Source organism: Phyllobates terribilis, unplaced genomic scaffold, assembly GCF_046119375.1.
Source record: "Phyllobates terribilis strain yellow unplaced genomic scaffold, ASM4611937v1 Scaffold_3__8_contigs__length_932513732, whole genome shotgun sequence".
NCBI classification, from domain to species: domain Eukaryota; kingdom Metazoa; phylum Chordata; class Amphibia; order Anura; family Dendrobatidae; genus Phyllobates; species Phyllobates terribilis.
The window spans coordinates 883,169,503-883,183,567 of record NW_027362763.1 but is presented as its reverse complement, the minus strand read 5'-3'; the positions used below and the strand labels follow the sequence as shown (position 1 = coordinate 883,183,567).

At 40.9% G+C, this 14,065-nt stretch overlaps 1 protein-coding gene across 5 annotated transcripts in view; it reads left to right on the top strand.

Moving 5' to 3' along the window:
* PLEKHG1 (pleckstrin homology and RhoGEF domain containing G1) overlaps positions 1 to 14,065 on the top strand; it is a 276,017-nt gene that overhangs the window by 208,012 nt on the left and 53,940 nt on the right. For all 5 annotated transcript variants that reach the window (XM_073672679.1, XM_073672678.1, XM_073672674.1 and 2 more), the window contains 5 exons: positions 2,699 to 2,799; positions 6,278 to 6,347; positions 9,679 to 9,725; positions 11,536 to 11,686; positions 12,423 to 12,554. In XM_073672679.1, the coding sequence (XP_073528780.1) occupies positions 2,699 to 2,799; positions 6,278 to 6,347; positions 9,679 to 9,725; positions 11,536 to 11,686; positions 12,423 to 12,554 (501 nt within the window). The remainder of the gene's footprint in view (positions 1 to 2,698; positions 2,800 to 6,277; positions 6,348 to 9,678; positions 9,726 to 11,535; positions 11,687 to 12,422; positions 12,555 to 14,065) is intronic.

Here is a 14,065-nt window from a genome sequence, read left to right as displayed (position 1 = left end):
AGTGACTTTGTGGGTCCTATATATTGGAAATACCCAAAACTGATACCATTTTAAAAACTCTTCTCTCAGCATATTCGAAATTGCTTTCAAGTAGTTCATTAAACCTTCCTGTGCTTTTCAGGAATTAATGCAAAGTGACAGGAATGAAAAAGTTTATTTTTACCACCTAATTTTGAGAACTTCTGTACAGGCTGCTATAGCCGGCTGACTTTAAGGCCATTATTTGGCCGTGAAATGCCATGGCAAACATCAGGACCACACGATCAAGATATCAGCGTGCCAATGGGGTTAAAGAGGGTGCCCCCACACTGTTAACTATTTAGATTCTGTAGTCACTATTGACAGTATCTAAGGGGTTAAACGTCCATGGATGGTGCCGACTCTGACCGTGGCTGATGTAATGAGTTGTCAGCTATAGTGTACAGGTGATAGATACAGGATTGTCACCTGTCACGGAACGCTAGTCTCTTATATCGCAGGTCAGTAAAAAGACATATTGGTGGTCACTAAGGGGGTATATAATGACACTGAATTATATAATGTGTTAGAATATGTAACATCAAACATATTACAGATGTCTCAACTTATATAAATATATGAAATTAAAGCACTGCGTAGTCTGAAACTTGACAGCGCTAAATAATACAAGTTATCGGACCTCCAGACTTGGTTTATTTGTGTAAGTGATACTGAATCCTAAATATATATATTTCAATGCTCTCTGATTTTACATTGTATATTGGAATATGTCGTGTCTTTCCGTTCACCTAATAATCTTGTTATGAACCGGTATGTGCTTCAGAGGAGCGCCTGATACAAGCAGGGTCATCTCTAGGACTCTTGCCCCTCGGGAATTTCTTTTGCCTAACTTTGCATACATAATTCAGAACCAGACTTGGGATCTTGAAGAGATAGTTGCTTGAGGCAGAGTCTCACAGGTGTCAGTGTATATGGTGTTTCCAAATGAGTCTAAGCACACAGTGACTTGCTGGTGGAAAATGCCTTGTTTTTGGCTTCTCACGCACAGACATTACATTTTTGCTTACATGGTCAAAGATAAATGATTCTAGCAGATAGTAAAGCTTCGTAATTATTAAAGCAGTTTAATAATAAGATTGTAGTCGGTGACGCCAGGGTCTTCTCCATCTCTGTACCAGTCTGATGGTTTGTTTATTTTATTGGTGTAATATGTCATTTGCTACTAAATTTGACTTTAAGAACATTGATTAAGGTTAAGTTGTCCATTTTCATTAAAGGGCTTGTCTAGTCTTAAGCTAAATGTCTGCACTCTGTGATTGAGACTTGTGAATCTTCACATCGCACGCACTGCACACTGAGGATTCTCCAGCACCGGGGGCAGGTGGTTATGTGACCGCATTTATACCTTTTTGCAGCCACATTCCGACTAGACTGTATCCAGCCTCACTCAATACTCTTGTATTGAGTGAGGCCGCATCCATCTAGTCGGCATGTGACCACATGTATGCAAATCACTCCGCCAGCAGCAGAGAATCCTCACAGCGCTCAGTGTGCAGTGCGCGCGATTTGAGGATTCACAAGTCTGCAGTCTTATAGAATGATTGCAGACTTGTACTCTAAGGCCAGACAACCCCTTTAACTTTAGACTAGTCTGTATAAGCATCTTTACAGCCATTTAGCTCTTAAGGGTAAAATTTATTTTAGTTTAGCTTTTTATTACATTTTGTTTATGCTCTTGAAAGATAACTACTTATAGAATCAGACTTACCCACCATAGTAAAAAAGGATTTTCCAATTGGCCCAGGCTCTGGCACATTTGGAAATAAACCTTTTTCATGATAACATTTGAACCCATCATTTATTGCAATGGTCTATTTTTTGTGGGTTAGTTTATAAATATCCTATTAGCCTATTAGACTCTATTGATGTAGACAGTGATAAAAAAAAGTTTACAATGTAATTAATAGTAGATGTGCACACTATCTATCTAAATATCTATCTGGTTGAGTCATATAGTGGTGAAACCAAGAGACCCCCATCTAAGTACATACCTTACCATAAAGCAAGTATGGTGCATATACATCAGTCGATTTGGGGCATTTAAAGGTAACCTGTTATGTGGAAAAAAAACTATTAACCTGCAGATATGGGGTTAATTTGCAGGTTAATAGCGTTCTGAACCTGCCCAACGTCCGCACTTAAAGCTCCGCTTCCCGGAAGAAGTGAGCTTTATTCCCCCTGTCAGCGTTTGGGGTTCAGTTATAGAGAAAGCGCTGACGCGGGATCAGTCACTCCTGTGTATAGAGAGCGGAAGCTGTATCCGCACCCCCAACCACTACTACCACCACTGACAAAAAGTAGGCTCTGCATTAGGACCGCCAATCAGTCAGTGCCGGGGACGCAGTTACAGGCATCGCTATCTATACACTCAGCGGTGACTGAAACCGTGCCGGTGCCACCCCTGTGTCTGAACGCCAAGCGCTGGACACATTAACACTAATTGCTTGGCATTAGCTAAACTGTTACTCATGGACTCCTGTATTGTGGATCAATAATACTATCTAGGGGAAACTGAAGCAACGCCTGGCATTTGATTTCAGCTGTATGATTGGTGGAAAGCTAAATGTTTTATATTTTTGACCCATGTCATATGCTGTGCAATGGATCTCTTGGCTAATGCCATCACTTTGATACTTCCCATTTTATTTATTTTCTTCAGGATTATCTCAATTGCATCTCTGACCAGACAAGACTTTCCTTAGGAGCAGAAGAGCGATCAGCCCTATTTGGAAATATACGTGATATCTACAATTTCAACAGGTGTGTTGAGAAAATATGGATGTATTAGCTTTATCTGTAATTAAAGTTTTGAGTATTTCCTTATATAAAGTAAAATAAATGTATGAAAAGGATGCCTTTGTTTTTTTTCCACTTGTCCTCGTTTGTATACACTAAGCTCGGACATGTGGTTCCTCACCAAAAGCGCTGAAATGCCAAAATGAGTTCTTCTTTGGAAAAATAATCTAACATTGTTTTAATAACTTTTGCACAAATCAATAGTACAAGCAAATATAAGAAATGGAAAATGTTTCTTTCTCTATTTATGAGCCACTTCTTCTCCTCCCCTTGTCTCCTGAACTTATCATTCAGCCTGAAATACAGCTCAGATCCATCTTGCTCAACACTAAACTGGACTGCAGTCACAGTTAGGGATCAGATAAGAACTGCATATTGAAATCTAAGGAGATATATGAAGGAAGTAGAGCTTCACAAACAGAAGTGAATCCACTACTGGTATTTTATCTCACCCCAGTGCTGGAGTCACAGCTATACTGTTCAGTATAATTTCCTCCATGTTGCTGCTTCTGAACATGTGCAGCATATGTGGCGCCCCTGAGGGTTCAGTCACCACAGAGGTACTGCACCTCAACCAGAGGTGTGGTGTCTCCCTTCTCTCAGGTAAGGAGGAAGTGCTGCACGGAACCCCAAAACACCTGCATCCAACACTACACTGCTCCAGGCCGGCCGGAGGGGCAACATACAGAGTGCAGCTGCTGAGCCCCTGACCCTGGCTGGAGTGGTAGGAACCCAAAGGTAGGGGGAACCAGTAGTGGGTGTGGGTGGAGAAAGTAGTTTGAGGGAGCACTTTAGTAGGAGTATAAATAGGGAAGCCATCTTACGGTGGCAGGTTGAGTTCTAGGGAGCAGTTCAGAAGAACAGCTCGGGACAGTTCAGAGGAACAGTCTGGGAGCAGAGTCTCATTAGGAGATCTGCTCCACAAGTAGGGCCAAGTCAGGAGGCCCAGGAGGGGAGCAGGGAGTAGGCTCCGTAGAAGAGAGGATCCCAGGGGGTACGGCGCATGCAGGACGGCACCCGTACGCCCCGCATCTGTCAGAAGACAGAGGGATCGCAGCCGCATTCTCGTCCCCTGAGGGTCAAGCAAGTCTGTGTAACTCCGACGGACAGGAGGGACTTCAGAGTACCCGAACAGGACTGAGAGTTGGCAGCGCAGAGCAGGAGGGAGAAAGACCAGTGTGAAGACGGTCAAAATAGGAACACGAGAAAGTGGGGTTCTGCCAGGTATTCCCAAGTTGCCTGAGGAAGGATTGAACCCTGCCCGGTGAACGCAGCGCGACGTGGGAGGCCTGCACCTGTACGGTGCACCTGTGGGCTGTCTGAGGAAATGTGAGTAAAATCTCGGATGACTGCACTGTACTGCCTCCGTCCATTCTTTCATCGGCGCCATTGTTCCCCCTGCACTACAACGCCCAGCGCAACCCACGCTCTCACTTCACTGCCCTGATGCCTGCTCCACCTGTGGGGAGTCGTTCCATCATAAGCTGCCCTAACATCTGCCTCAGAGGACTGTTGCAGCGCTGGTGATCCTCACCAGACACCACAGGTGGCGTCACGAACTTTCCAAATCCCATATAATAATTCCCCCCTTTTTACTGACCGCCCTGGATCACAGACCGGGCCAGCCACCGTGATATCCCCCGGCAACCAGAGGCCAGGCTGCCGAGTACCCCGCGGCCCAGGGGGCGTGTCACATACATAAAAAAAGAACTGGTCTTTCATGCATTATATACACAGATATGAGGGATTCATCATGATGGCTACCCTCTACACCTGGGCCGGACTGGGTCAAAAAAGCTGCCCTGCCACACAAACTCCACCAGCCCACATACAATAAGGGTATGTGCACACGGTCGGTATTGGCAGCACTTTGAATGCAGTATAGTTTATGCTGCACCCAAAGCGCTGCACACAGTTGAATCCACATGTGTTCATGCATCCTATACATTGCACTGAAATTATTTCTCTTGTGGAGACTAATGTCTCCGCAAGAGAAATTGACATGCTGCGGTCTGGAAAGACGCGCCACATATCCGTGTCCGCAGGTGCACGGAGACTCATAGTGGACATGGCATTTTTACAAATCTCATCCACTATGCTGTAACATCTGGCCGCTGCGGATTGCACGCAGCGCAAGTGTGCTGCGTGCAATCCGCAGCAATTACTGATCGTGTGCACGTGCCCCTCACTCTCCTAAAAGGAGTTATTTGAAGAGCCGCATGTGAATGGCGCCACAGTGCGTATGATCGGCCACAGCTCCATTAACATGGTGCTCTACAGAGCTCCGATTCTCGGGACCATGGGGGTCCCAAAAGTCAGATCTCCAGCAATTGGACAGTTATCCCCTATCCAGAGGGGAGGGTATTACTTAGGATAATCCATTTAAACAGGTTTTCCAATGCTTATTCTTATTTGGCCATAGTAATATTGAAAATACTAAACCAATATTGACGCCTCTCAGGACAGGAGAAGTGGTACTGTGCAGTGTGTGTTTATATATACAGGACAGAAGGAGTGGTACTGTGCAGTGTGTATATACAGGACAGGAGGAGTGGTACTGTGTAGTGTATATATACAGGACAGGAGGAGTGGTACTGTGTAGTGTATATATACCGGACAGGAGGAGTGGTACTGTGCATTGTATATATACAGGACAGGAGGAGTGGTACTGTGCAGTGTATATATACAGGATAGGAGGAGTGGTACTGTGCAGTGTATATATACAGGACAGGAGGAGTGGTACTGTGCAATGTATATATACAGGACAGGAGTAGTGGTACTGTGCAGTGTATATATACAGGACAGGAGAAGCCCGGCACCTTGTCACTTCTTGAACCCTTGCCACCTTAACATAGCCCAGCTCTGCTTCATGAACACTGTCATTTTGAAAACACATTAGTATTTTCCCAGTGAATACTGGAGGAATGGTACCTGTGTGAATGACTGTTCTGACAATGACAAACTCTTCAGAGCAAACTCTGCAGTTAGAGGCATTAGAAGCTATTAATTAGTGCACAATATACAAGACCATCTTTTCAAAGTCAAATCTGTGTCTGGATTGCCCATCCTATACTCTTAGAACTCTGAGTTGTCCAGTCATTTATTTACCTACCATAAAGATAAGTAGATAATCGGATAACCTCAGACTCCACACAGAATGCATGACTCACTTATACACAATGGTACACTGACAACAGTAGCCAGGCAGCCCAGTTTTTGACCTAACAGACCAGCTCACCGGGCATCTGCCCGATAAGGCAGATTAGCAGTCCGGGCCTGCTCTACACACTAGCAACTGGTAGAGATTATTGAAGAGGGGACATGAAGACGCACACGACAGCTTATTATGAGAAGTCCCCAGAAATAACAGGTCCATTTCATCATTACTACTTTACATTGCTTTTTTTTAAAAAAATAATCCTTTTGTATTTTTTTTCCTCAGTGAACTTCTCCAAGAGCTTGAAAACTGTGACAATGACCCAGTTGCAATTGCAGAATGTTTTGTTTCAAAGGTAATTTTCAGTGTCTCTTATATACAGATAGGATGGCCATAAGTAGCTCTGATTTGTATGTCTGTATTTTTCAGTAAAGCCAAAAGAGAGAAACTGATACAGTGGTTGTGACTTATAGTTAAAGGGTTATTCCTATCTCCAAGATCCTATCCCAATATGTAGTAGGTGTAGTAGTAATGATAATAGCAAATACCTTTAATTAGAAATGTAGTATAGTTTTTCTGATTCGCTCTGTCTGTTTCCTCATGTGCAGGCATTGCAGGACCTTAGGTATCCATGGTTACGTCCACTAACAACTAGCTAACTGTCACTATATCAGTGGTCGTAACCATGGATACCCAAGGTCCTAAGGTCCTGCAATGCCTGCACATGAGGAAAGAGACTTAGCGAATCAGAAAAACTATACTACATTTCTAATTGGAGGTAGCAGTAGCAGTAGCAGTAGCAGTAGCAGCAGCAGCTGTGGTAGCCAATCAGATGCCTCTCATCATATTGTTTAACGTAAGGCATGAGAATCTGTAGCTGCACCCTCCTTTCTTTACTATATACAGTGACAGATTCATGCTAATTTGGCAGCAACATTGTCACATATAGCAGATGGCTTATTGTTTATGAAGAACTTATGAAAGTTACTTCCAAAGTAAGAATCCTACATAACATATGTAGCTTAGTAGAAATTATTCCAGCCACTTGGAAGATGTATTACAGGGGAACTCTGCTTTGAATAATCCTTCCTTGTTAAAAATTTCTATTGACATTACATTTATCTCCAAGTGGACCTCTCCTAGGACCCCTGGCGTTCAGCTGTAAATTGTGATTAAACCCGGCAGTAATCGTCCTCAATCAAATCAGTGTTTGTAATAGGGGCAGGAGAGGTCCTCCAAAGGGAAGGGAATGGGGCAGGAGAGGTCCTCCAAAGGGAAGGGAATGGGGCAGAAGAGGTCTCCAAAGAAAGCGTGCGAGACCCTTTGTACCCAGTCTCTACTCTAGCCAAATTGTCGATTCTGAACAGGACTCAATAATTCCACAATGTGGTGTCTAAAAATGGGTTTTCTAAAAATGGGTTTTCTAAACTAAACAGCCCTTTTTATTTAAGTTTCATGATGTTATATTCCTTTTTAGTAGTTAATTATGTTTGGTAGAAATATTGCACTTCTGTGCCTGATATCATTAGAATCCAATGTATTTTTCTCTTTCTTTGGTGAACCACACCTAAAGTATTTCATTTGTGTTTCTTGCCTTTAAAGCTCCTGTTACCCAATACAACGGACTTTAAACGACATAATCATATTTGTTCTTTTCTCATTTATCACATTTTATTCAGTGTTCTATCTAATGATACAAATGTATATAACATGTTTGAATAGTGCTTATAACACTCCCTTAGCTAGCAAGACTTTAAAAGTGCTTAAGCAAGTTATAAATTACAGTATAAACTATTGTACAATGTTTCCAGTGTATACATACAATATCTATAGCAACCAGCTTATATAAATCATAAAAAACTAAGTATGACCTCTAATAATTCTGTGGTTTTACATATCTGTGCGTAATTGAAAAAAAATAAATTTGGTCCTTAGGATGTCTTAGAAATTGGTAAATATAGCATCAGACAAAAAAATTACAAATTACACGGTCATTATTTATTTAACAAAAAAAAGATGCAAAGATCATTAAGTGGGACCACCTCTATTAAAGCAGAAGTTTTGTCCATTTGCTGTTCTCGAGCATTTTGATGTGTTAAAGAAGTTGTCCACTACTTTTTACGATTGCCCCAATGTATTTACCCTGTGATTATAAGTCTTTTTGTAATTACCTTTTGGTAGTCTTTATTGCGTGTGAGTGGCGCTATCGCTGACCGCTCACAGGCATCACGTGACCCCCGGCGGCAGCCTGCTCCTCCTTCCGCTGTCACGTCAAGTGAGGTGTGACGTCAGTGATGCAGTCCCCGTGGTGGATGCTGGGTTGTGGGCGGGGTTACCCCGCGATTCACACCCAGCATCCACCGCGTCCTTTCCCAATGAATGAGGAGAGAGAGCGCGCGGTGGATGCTGGGTGTGACGCGCGGGGTAACCCCGCCCACAGACCAGCATCCACCGTGGAACGCCCGACTGCAGCCTGTACTTGACGCAACATCAGCGGATGTCAGAGCCAGCTGCAGCCAGAGGTCACGTGATGCCTGTGAGAGGTCAGCGATAGCGCCACTCACACGCAATAAAGACTACCAAAGGTAATTACAAAAAGACTTATAATCGCATGGTAAATACATAGGTTCTAGTGGGAGTAAAACTAGGAGAGTCACTTGTAGAGAAGGATCTTCGTGTACTTGTAGATCACAGACTGCATGTTATTTAATGTCAATAGGTGGCTGCTAAAGCAAGAAGGATATTGACATGTATTAGTAAAGGCATTAACTTGCTTGACTCTTTACTGCGCATTAGTACGACCTCATCTGGAAGATGCTGCACCAGTTCATAGAAGGGATGCCCTGCAATTAGAAGTAGTACAGAGCTAATCGGCAAGAGAGTTGTGACATGAGCATTTTTTAACAACAATCATTCACTGTTATCTTGCAGTGTAAATACCCCTTTAGTGTACTTTTGTATTCTGATAGTAAACATTGTACATGCATGACTATCGGTAAAAAATGTACTAATGTTTAGTAAACCTACTCTCTGTAGTTTTGCTTAGTCTCAGAACTAAAGGTATGTTCACATGTCCAGTAGTTATTTCCGTTCTGGGATCCATTTTGTAATGACAAAAACTGAAATGTAAGTTATTTGAAAAGGAATGCAAGTGTCCTACAATATTTTGTTTGATTTGTATTTTAGCTGGAATCCAGAATCCATTTTTTAGCTGAATCAAATAAAAAGTCTGCCCAAGTTTTTTGAACAACCAAAAAAATAAATAGCAACTTGAACCATTTTTTTCCCATTAAAGTCTATGGGAACCGGATCATAATTGTCTTTTTATATGTTATGTCTTTTGTTTATGGATCTGCTTTTTAAGTACTGCGCATGCCCAGAACATTTAAAGTACTCCGGTATACACCTCTAGTAAAAATGGAACAATTACAAACGGGAAAAAATGGATGCAAAATGGAAACCAAAGTAAGCATACATTCATGCTCTGGTTACAATGGATTCAGTTTTTTGTTTTTTTTAAAAAAAACACTGCATCCATTACAAACAAATGACAACTGGACATGTGAACAGGACCTTAGGATCCAACCCTGATTGATCTGATATTTGTGTGTTACCTATTAATTACAGCCCATTTAAACTAACAACTTTTAATAATTTGACAATGATTATATAATTATTCTTTTCAGAGTGAAGAATTTCACATCTACACACAATATTGCACAAACTATCCGAGGTATGTCTTCCTAATTTCATTATATTGAATGTGTGTATGCTGCCATTTTGATTACAAGAAGATAGATGACAGCTATTCATGTGTATGGCTAGTTCTATCATTTTTTGAAATTCAACTGCTGAATCCTTCTCACTCCCAGGATCTGCTATCTGAGGAGGGTCAGGTTTGGCCAACATTCTTTTTGAGGCTATCTTTAGTCTTAAAGGGAATTTTACACCAGGTTTTTGCTAACACATATGAGAGCAGCATAATGAAGGAGCAGAGACCCTGATTCTAGTGATGTATCACTTAAAGGGAAACTGTCACATAAAAAAAACACTATTTGCCAGCAGATATTGAGTTTATTCTGCAGGTTAATAGCTTTCTGAACCTGCCCGGTGCCAGCAGTTAGACCCCTGCTGCTGGGAAGAAATTAACGTTAATCCTCCCGGTAGCATTCAGGTTTCAGTAAAGGGGGTGGTGCCGGTGCGGGTTCAGTCACCACTGTGTATAGAGAGCAGCTGCTGTAACTGCACACCCAGCACTGACTGACAATAGGCCCTAATGCTGAGCAAGCTTTCATATAGTGCCATGGGTGCAGTTACAGCAGCCGCTCCATGTGAGGTTCCCTTTAATTTACTAGTTGCTGTAGTTTTGATTAAAAATTGTTTTATCTGCTGCCGTTCTACTGGTTCTCTGCTGAGCTCTATCACCCCTCCCACACAAGTGATTGGAAGTATTGTGTGTATGTTATGCATGGGCAGAAAGCTGCCAATTAGAGGTGTGGGTGGGATTATACAGTCATGAATAGGGAGGCCTACAGCAGGTTTACTAGTCCTCTAGTTAATCTCCTGCTGATAAAAAAAAAAAAAAAATCACGGTTTTATCAAAACTTCAGAAATCATCCCAATATGTGACATGGTAGTGGAATTGAGATCTCTGTCTCTACATTATGCTTCTCTCAGATTAGGCGACAAAAACTTAGTGACCTAGACAGATACTGTCAGTGGAGATAAGGATCCGGCATGTCTGATTTCAGGCTGCAGATTCCTTTGTCCTTTAAAAGGTAATCTACCGACAGATATGTCTGGCAGCGGCTCTCTCAAGTGGAGCACAGGAGAGTTCAGTAGAGCGAGCGCACCTGTGTATGGGGAGTCGGGAGAAATAGCTGCTGACCGAAGCATCATAGCTAAAGTGTATGGGGGGCTTTACTTGTTGATACTGGAAAATTAATGAGGCTGACCACATTCTCATTAATTGAACAACTGTGTTGTTCAATAAAGGCTAGATGGCTCGGCTTCTAAAGAGCTAGGTTTTCTACAACCATCTTGGGTACGTTGACATTTTCCATAAGCTGCTACTTGACACATCTCAGGATGGGACATTGGAAAAAATCCAATTCCTGCTTCTTCTATATAGGAAAATAATTGTTGAGACCCAGAGAGAATTCTAATGTCTATAGCTGATCTATGTCCTTATACGTAGGAAATTTTGTTTCACATCATTTATAATGTCATTTATCCGAAAGCACAAAATCAGATCTCATACTTTGCTCTGATGAGGGTCAATACCCCGAAACACCGTGTCTGCAAATTGGGACTCTTGTTAGGATAAAAGCCAAAGTCATATTGCACGACTCGTTAAAGGGTCGATATTGACTTGTAGGATTGCTACTTCTAACAGGTGGCGCTAGAGTTCAAGTCCTCTTCCTGAATTTGCATATCAGAAAGCACAGTAATAGTTCCTGAGCTTCTGCACATCATATAGTTGGTATTGAATAAATGGCTGACATACCTCCTGTATACCTGAACCAACTGCTATCAATTCACAGGTCTGTAGCTGTTCTAACCGAATGCATGAGAAACAAAATCCTTGCAAAATTCTTCAGAGAAAGACAAGAAGTTCTACAGCACAGTCTTCCTCTGGGCTCGTACCTTCTGAAGCCTGTTCAAAGGATCCTTAAGTACCATCTACTGCTGCATGTAAGTGTTCACAGTTATTGGATGATTTCTAGATATTTTTACAAAATCAAAATTGAGACCGAGAGTGTAAGGCAGCTTGGCTTACAATCAGTTACTAGGTGTGACCGGCAGTGAAAGTCATGGTTTGGATTACAAAGGCTTATGGGTTTGATGACCTAAGGCAAGTCACTGTTTGCTTATTATTATTGCTAAAAGGTGTAGGAGATTCTGCCACCAACATTCTCTAAACAATTTCAATCATTTGGCTTAAAGACTTAACTTGGAAATTATAAAGCAAGAAAATTGAAACCTAGTAGAAGTATTGCCAGAAATAGCACTGACTAGTAAATATTTTATTTAAACACTTTCATTGTTATCTTATTAATTTATTGGTATTATGAAAGGAAAGTACATATTATAATAATAAACCTGTTATATCAATGGGGGAAGTCATGCCAGGGGTTAAAATATGCTATAGTACATATTAACAGGGAAGAGCTCAACAAAGTTTCTCCCTTATGTAGACATAATAATACTATTTGGTCGCTAATTCATTTGAATTGTCAATGTGTGTTACTACATTTTTCCTGTAGCTTAAAACTGAGGCTACATTGTAGAGTTTTCCAGTTCTGACAACCCTTTTAGTGATTATCTGTTGTTAATAATTTCACTTGTATAGTATATAATAAGATATAATACAAGACCTTAAGAAAATGCAAAAAAAATGTATCATGCTGCCACTTCTTCAATGTTTTAGGAGATATCCAACCACCTGTACAAGGATACAGAGGGGTATGATGTTGTCCTTGATGCAATTGACACGATGCAACGTGTGGCATGGCATATTAACGACATGAAAAGGAAACATGAACATGACATCCGACTTCAGGTACATATGACGATCAGAGTAATTAGATCATTTATTTCCGTGTACAAGATGTGGCCTTTCGCTGAGATTATACATAACAGATTTCTTCCAATGCAACCTATTTTCTGAATCTGCAAGACGTTTGGTCACCAAGGTGAATTTTAGAAGTAACCCAGCTTTTAATGTCAACTTTCTGAAATGTATTTTACTTTATAAATTAACTTGTATGATTTTATTATGGGACAATTGGGAAAAACAACATTTTGGACAAAATGTTGTATGTATTTTATCCACTTTTTCTGAATTTTTCTGAGTTACAATTTTGGCCATATCATATAATTTTTCTTTATAATTAAAAAAAAGTTTATTTTTGTGTGTTAAAAACCCCACATAATCCTCACAGCCAACAATCTATTTCGATAGAAGTATTGTATTGTAGTAATTAGTGAGAATTGACCAGAGGTGACTCTGCAGATTTAGCATTTTCAAGCCTTCACACATAATGAAGAAGGTCAACCGTGGTATTTTGCCACCGATGTATATAAATGAGACATGTCTGAAGGATGTGACCACGGATCTCTGTACAAGCAATGGTAGATAGGTTACTTGCTATCCTCTTCTCTCTTGTCTGACCAGCTGCACGTCGATGGTCCAGGAACTAAGGTGCAGTTGACAAACTTTTTAGATAGTTTATTAACAGTACCTTGATAAATGATGATGTTGAGATTTCAGAGAAGATGAAGGGATGAGGATGAGGTAGAATTTAGAGGAAAGAGGTAACATAAGAATTCTCTCTCCAGCTCTGATGCACGTTTCTGCCAAGATTGCACTGACCAGAAAGAAAGGATGTGAGGAAAAAGCTAGGCGCCGTTACAGAGACAGAGGCATGATGGGAGATTACACCTGCAATACATGAGAACATAAGGACAACAAATACTGAACAGCCATCACATCTACAGTATATATAATGAATGAATCAAAGCTTATTACACCAGGCCTATTCTCCTGTAATGCCTGAAAGCTTTTGCAGAAAATTGGCTGGGCAACACACGTGGTGTTATGCTCTGTTTTGGCGGACTCGTGGGTTCATGTGTTTGACACTCTGAGATGTTGAGTTTTATCAGAAGTAAATAGATCACCATATTTTAATTAACACTATTTGCAATTTCCCGAAGAGATTTTTCACTTGGCTCCTGCAATTATATAAAATGTAACAAATTTATTTGTTAAGTCACACTATAATAACCAAGTGTTAATAGAATAATAATAGAAGCAAATAATAGCAGAAAAAAAATATATCTTTTTACATTTCTTACAAGATTTTTTAAAAGAATATTAAAGAAAGATAAATGTTCTGAATGGTAATTATTTTCTTATGTCGCCTCAAGGACTTTAAAACTAAAACATAGCAACCAATCAGTATACAATGTGTATATATATGTACTGTGTGTGTGTGTGTGTGTGTGTGTGTGTGTGTGTGTGTGTGTGTGTGTGTGTGTGTGTGTGTATGTATATGTATGTGTGTGTATATG